The sequence below is a fragment of the Cariama cristata genome, unplaced genomic scaffold (genome assembly GCF_000690535.1).
Source record: "Cariama cristata isolate BGI_N322 unplaced genomic scaffold, ASM69053v1 scaffold27239, whole genome shotgun sequence".
Classification (NCBI taxonomy): Eukaryota; Metazoa; Chordata; class Aves; order Cariamiformes; family Cariamidae; genus Cariama; species Cariama cristata.
The window spans coordinates 1-5,815 of record NW_009636735.1 but is presented as its reverse complement, the minus strand read 5'-3'; the positions used below and the strand labels follow the sequence as shown (position 1 = coordinate 5,815).

The following is a 5,815-nucleotide window of genomic DNA, read 5'->3' as shown; positions in this document are numbered from 1 at the left end:
GGGGTGGAGGTAGGGACTGGTATTTCTTCCTCTGCAGTCCTCCTTTTGAGAGCTTGTACCCACCGGTCCCTCTGTTTCAGCATGGCTTTTTAGTAAACGGGAGTCCAGAGCCGTCTCTTGGTTAGTTCCTCTCTGAGGCTATTCTGTGTGCTCGACAGCTCACTGAAATAACCCAGTAGAAAAGAAAAAAATGACTTCTCAGCTTAAAGAAACAGATACAAAGCGAGCACTCAGAGTACGACTGGTACATGGCACCTTCTCCTCTCTTCAGCAGCAAACCACCTGTGAAAGCAAAACACAACACCAACGTCCTGTGAAGGATTTGCTGAAACAAAACCGATTCCCTTTCTTGAACAGCCTGAAGCAAAGCTCCTTCACTCAGGGTGACGTCCCCAGGCTCCAGCTCGCCTGCCTCCTGCCCCCTCAGCATGCACTGACCGCTTATCTTGGATGCTGTATGAGCTCCGAGCACTGCCAGGGAAAGCATCGCTCTCTGGCTCCAGGGGGAACCTTCTCCAAGCCCCACATTCACTACTCTAACAAGGCTTTGCCCGATCTCAAACCAGGTCTACACACAGGAGAAGAAAAAGGCTCCTACCTCACTGTGACAGCCACAGCAGTGCTCTGAAACCTGCTCCTCCTTACCACACACTGAGCCAGCCCAGCCTCTGAACAGCCAGCACAATCAAGAGGGCTTTTCTCTTCAGCACAGACTGGTGATTCTGAGAAAACCCAAATGATTTCAAGATGCGGTGAGTTTCCCTCCTTTGGTGAGAAGGCATTCACCCAGACAGGCCCTGCCTCCCTGGCTGGTGCTTCAAGGCCTGAGCCCATTGTTGGCTCTTACACCTCCTCCTGGACTCCAATATGCAGGCAGGTTATTTCCCCCGGCCTGCTGGGCTCCTGCACGTCTCCTCGCAGCAGTAACAACACAGAGCAGACCGAAGGGCAGAATCCTGATCCACCCTGCCATCTCCTGTCCCCTCAGTGGCTGCTCCCTTAAGCCTACTAAACCCCCAGGATGCACAGCTGAGCCTTGCAAGGAGCAGCCAGCACAAGCACACGTTGCACCTGGTCTGCCAACCACGGAGAACCAACGCTGACCACCCCTCCACCTCAGGAGGCATCTCGAGTCCTCCAGCCAGCACCAGCAGGCTTCTGCCTCCTGCAGAGAGGGGAGGACATCCCACCCTTCTGCGCTACCCAGTCGGAAAGAGGGGAGGAAATGGAAATGACTGAGCTAAGGTCAGAGGGGGGCTGCAACTGGGTGAGGACCAAGAGCTTGTCCTAGACCTAGGCTTTAGGACAGAGCCTCCCTTCCCCAGGGCGCCATGGCACAAAACTGCAGCCGCCTGGGCTTGGCTGTGGAGCAGCTCACGACACCGCTGAAGCAAGCCCTGGAAGTGAAACCACTCCTAACGTGTCCAAAACACACCAACGGCTGCCTCTGGAGGGAGCTTCAGACCGGCATCCCCCACCAAGGCAGAGCAACAGAGTACAGCAGCCTCGGAGACCTCCCTGAGGACGTTTCTGTTCTAGATACAACTTGCAAGAGGGAGAAGCAGACTTGGTAATTTCAGGTGGGCCAGATATCGTTAAGCCTCAAGACAGAAAAAACAGGCCAGGCTTTAAGAAGGGGCTGCAGTTGCAAAGAGTGAATTTGCAGGAGATCAGATGAATTGCACATGCGCTCATGTAGATGGCAAAGACCCAAAGCTCACCTTTACCACCACCGCTGCCACAATTCCCAGCAGGGCCAGGATGACCAGTCCAGCTCGGCCCCTGTTAAATCGCTTCAAGAGGAAGAACCTGGCCCAATCCACCTTCTTCTGGCTGCTAGGTGGGTACCGCAGTTTGTTTGTACCCTCCATCTTCAGGTCCTTGATCAAGCAGGCACGGCGGTGGGAGAAGGTCTCAAAGCTGTGCTTGCCGTGGTAGGCGCCCATCCCGCTGTTACCTGAGGGACACGACCCAGGCAGGTCACACCACCGACTCAGCCAAACCTTTGGCCACTTGAGGCCAACAGCAGGCCAAGAAGCAGCACAGAAAAATGTCGGCTGCTTGCCAGCTGCACCCCATGTTACCTGCCCTGCACCTGCCTCGCTGCAATTTAAAAGCGCAACTTCTCCTCTCTACTCCTGCAGAGAGAACAACTGATCCTTCCTCTCTGCAGCACTTCTCAGTCTCCAAGACGCCCACCTGTACTCCATCCCTCTTCTTCCCCACCATGTTTTCACTGCACGCTCTCCAGTATTTCGTTGTGTTCCTGTGCACACGGTTCGCGGTGCCTCTGAGCCGTCTCCAGCTCTTCCCTGGATTTAGCTGCCTCTCAAAGCACCACGCCGAGGCTCTGAGATCCGACCGGTGCTGTGTGAGAAGGCTTTTCCTGAGCAGCTTTGCAGGGTACACCTCCCGCTTCCAATTCCAGGACAGCGTGTGCCGTTCACAGCAGCAGAACACTGCTGGTTCACTGTCAGCCTGTGAGCACTGTAACACCCAAGCCCTCTTCTGCAAAGCTCCCATAGGCTGTTCCGTAACCTCTTCCAGTTCTCCCCAAGCTGAAGTCCTACCCTTCCTCCTAAAATTACTGCCAGTCACTCCTAACATTTATAATGCACCTTTCACATCAGTCTGCACTAAATGCTTCAGTCTTCCTGAAAACACACCCAAAGGCTTTTCTCTTTTGGCTCCTTTCCTAAGGTACTCCCAGAATTTATTATTACTACGGAGATCTGCAACACAGAGACCCTTCGGCTGTAACAGGCGCAGGGGTACCTGGACACAAACCGACTGCTGCTGTTCCCTGGGTCACACCGGGGAGCAAATCATGACGCTTAAGGAGTTCCAGTAACTTACCGACGCCACCGAAGGGTAAAGTTGAGAGGAAGAAATGCATGATGACATCGTTTCCAGTAACACCCCCACTGGAGGTTTCTGAGATGACTCTTTTGATTAACTGGCAAAAGAAAACAAACAAACAAAACATTACAAAGGCCCAGAAGAGACCACACCATGTAACTGAGCAGGACTGGGAGGGGAGCTAAGAGCCAGCGGGCCATCGTGTTCGTTTTCTCTGGCTGGGAACTCAGACAAGCCCTCACCTTGTTAACTCAAGGAAAGCGGGAAAGTTCAGAGGGATGGGAAAGATGGAAACCTGGGAGCTCGCCTCCCTAGCAATATATTAAAAGTAACTAAATTAACCATGAAAGACTACATGGCACCAAAGAGGAAATGCAGCGGTTCATCCTTCTATTTCATAAAGCCATGCAAACGCAAAGCACGTCAGCAGGAGACTGGGAGCCTCCAGCAGCTCTGGGGACACTCGCGGTCCCCATGAGCCAAGCGCTGCCATTCACGTGCAAAGAGGAGCAGACACGGACCCTGGGAGAAGCCGTGCCTGAGGCCAGCCAAGTTCAGGATTGAACTGCACCAAGACCCCTCCGCAGGGGAGCACAGCCCAGACCCACCTTCTTGTTGTTGGAGAAGACATACAGGGCAAGGGGCTTCTCCCGACGGTTGATGAACTCAATGGCTTCATCTACGCTCTTCACAGTCAGAATGGGGAGGACCGGTCCAAAGATTTCCTCCTCCATCACCTTTGACTCCGGAGAAACATCGGTGAGGATAGTCGGTGCTGAGGCAAACAGGAGAGCGGGAGGCGGTGTGAGCAGGACAGAAGACGTGGTCCATCGTAGGACCCCATCTTGGCACCACCTGCGTTCAACACACCCCAAGCAAGCCACAGACACATGCAGCCCCCAAAAGGCATCCACTCCCACAGCAGAAGGTCCCACCCTCCACCTTCCCACCCCAACAGCTGCCAGAAGCACCTATGAAGCAGGAAGCCTCATCAGTCTCTCCCCCGTGAGCAATCTTCTGCCCTTCCAGCAAGCCCAGGATCCTCCTGAAGTGACGCCGGTTGATGATCCTTTCGTAATCCGGAGACGACTTCACGTCTTCCCCGTAGAATTCCTGCCAAAGGGCACAGCACAACCAAAGCACTCAACGGACCATCACAACAGCCACAGCTCCAGGGCTGCAGCTCCAGAAACTCAGACCTCGGCTGTAATAGGGACAACTCCCACAGCACGAGGAACTCTATGCTCACCTGCAGCGTGGTCTTGATGTTCTCCACCACCTTGCTCTGGATGGATGGGTCGCAGAGGATGTAGTCTGGGGCGATGCAGGTTTGCCCACAGTTCATGTACTTCCCCCACGTTATCCGTCTACAGGGGAAAGGGAGATGGTTTCTCCACGGTCAGACCCTTCCAGACCCCGCAGCCCAGCTGATCGTGCCTGAGTGACACCCACGGTCTGGGGACAGGGCCCAGAGATGTCCACCTAACCCACAGGGTCCCTGCCCCACTGCTGAGACCCCACCAAGGCCTTCAACAGCCTGACCTGCAGGCAACAGCCAGGTCACAGTCCTTGTCTATGTAGCAGGGGCTCTTCCCGCCCAGCTCCAGGGTGACGGGTGTCAGGTGCTTGGCGGCTGCTGCCATCACAATTTTGCCCACTGTGGAGTTGCCAGTGTAGAGGATGTGATCGAATCTCTGGGTCAGCAGCTCTGTTGTCTCAGGTACTCCTCCAGTGACCACAGGGTACAGCTCCTGAGGCACGAGGGTGTCGGGGTCAGCCCAACCCAGCGCATCACTGTTGCACAGAGAAACCCAGGAACCAGCACGGGGCCACACTCACCCGGTCAAGGTACTGGGGGAGGAGATCAGCCACCAGACGAGCTGTGTTCTCACTGATCTCCGACGGCTTCACCACCACGGCATTGCCTACAAGACAAACGCACCACGGCCACTAACCCCTTGCGTTCCTCTCCCACCTCCTGCAGCACCCACGCATGGCCCCACAAAGGAGAGGGGCTGCGGCAGGTCCCCACCTGCTGCGATGGCCCCGACCAAAGGTTGCATGACCAGGACGAAGGGGTAGTTCCAGGCCCCGATGATCAGCACCACCCCCAGTGGCTCGGGGCAGATGTAGGCCTCGTCACGCATCGTCAGCAGGTTCCTCTTCACAGGCTGGGGGGCTGCCCAGGATGGCAGCTTGTCCATGGCCAGGGCCAGCTCCCCCAGCACGCCCAGGATCTCGTGGCTGTACGCGTTGTGCCCGCACTGCAACGACAGGGAGCTTGGGGAGGGGATGCCAAAAGCACCCGCCACCTGCACCCACCATGGCAGCCCAAGGAAGCACAGCAAAGCCATCCAGGACCATGTGTGACATCAGCAAAAGCCATCTGGGATAGCAAAGGCAGCCCTTGGGGCTGCTGCCTTCCCTTCCAGGCTGATCGCTGCCCGTACATGGCTGATGGGAGAAACCCCTCGACCCAGACCTTGTGCAGATCCGCCTTGATGGCTGCCAGGATCTCCTTCTCCTTCTCCTGCACCATCCGCTCCAGGGCCTTCAGCTGCTGCATCCTGAACTCCAGCGAGCGGCACCGGCCCGAGTTGAAGGCGGCTCTTCACTCCCCCCTTCCTCTCCATGCCTCCTCAGCCCGGCAAGGAAGAGCAGCGAGACCCAGCTCACTACAGGTCCTCCCTCCTACAGCTGGAAACGGACTCTTCCCACAAGCACGGGACACACTCCCAATCCCACCTCCCCGACTCCACGGCCGCTCTCTGCTATCGTTTAGCCCTAATTGTGCCCTATCTTTCTGAAACCTGAAATAATTTGCTGCAGTTTGTGATTTAGAAAAGTTTGAAAAGTTGCACAGAGAGCAAACGTCAGTACACCACCGAGCGTGTCAAGGCAGGCCAGCGCAGGGCAGCTCCCGGCGGGGCCGGAGGTCAGGGAAGGCGGCCTTTCC

The 5,815-nt window shown here is 56.1% G+C and overlaps 1 protein-coding gene across 1 annotated transcript; it reads right to left on the bottom strand.

Annotated features, from left to right (window-relative positions):
* Nucleotides 1–10: 10 nt before the first annotated feature.
* Nucleotides 11–5,497, bottom strand: ALDH3A2 (aldehyde dehydrogenase 3 family, member A2; the record flags this gene model as incomplete). Its single annotated transcript, XM_009708032.1, is given in 11 exon segments — nt 11–282; nt 599–722; nt 1,722–1,957; nt 2,857–2,956; nt 3,468–3,634; nt 3,831–3,972; nt 4,109–4,226; nt 4,402–4,610; nt 4,699–4,784; nt 4,892–5,123; nt 5,342–5,497. Coding segments are annotated over 10 exon segments (1,527 nt in total), but the record flags the coding sequence as incomplete, so codon positions are not given.
* Nucleotides 5,498–5,815: the final 318 nt, after the last annotated feature.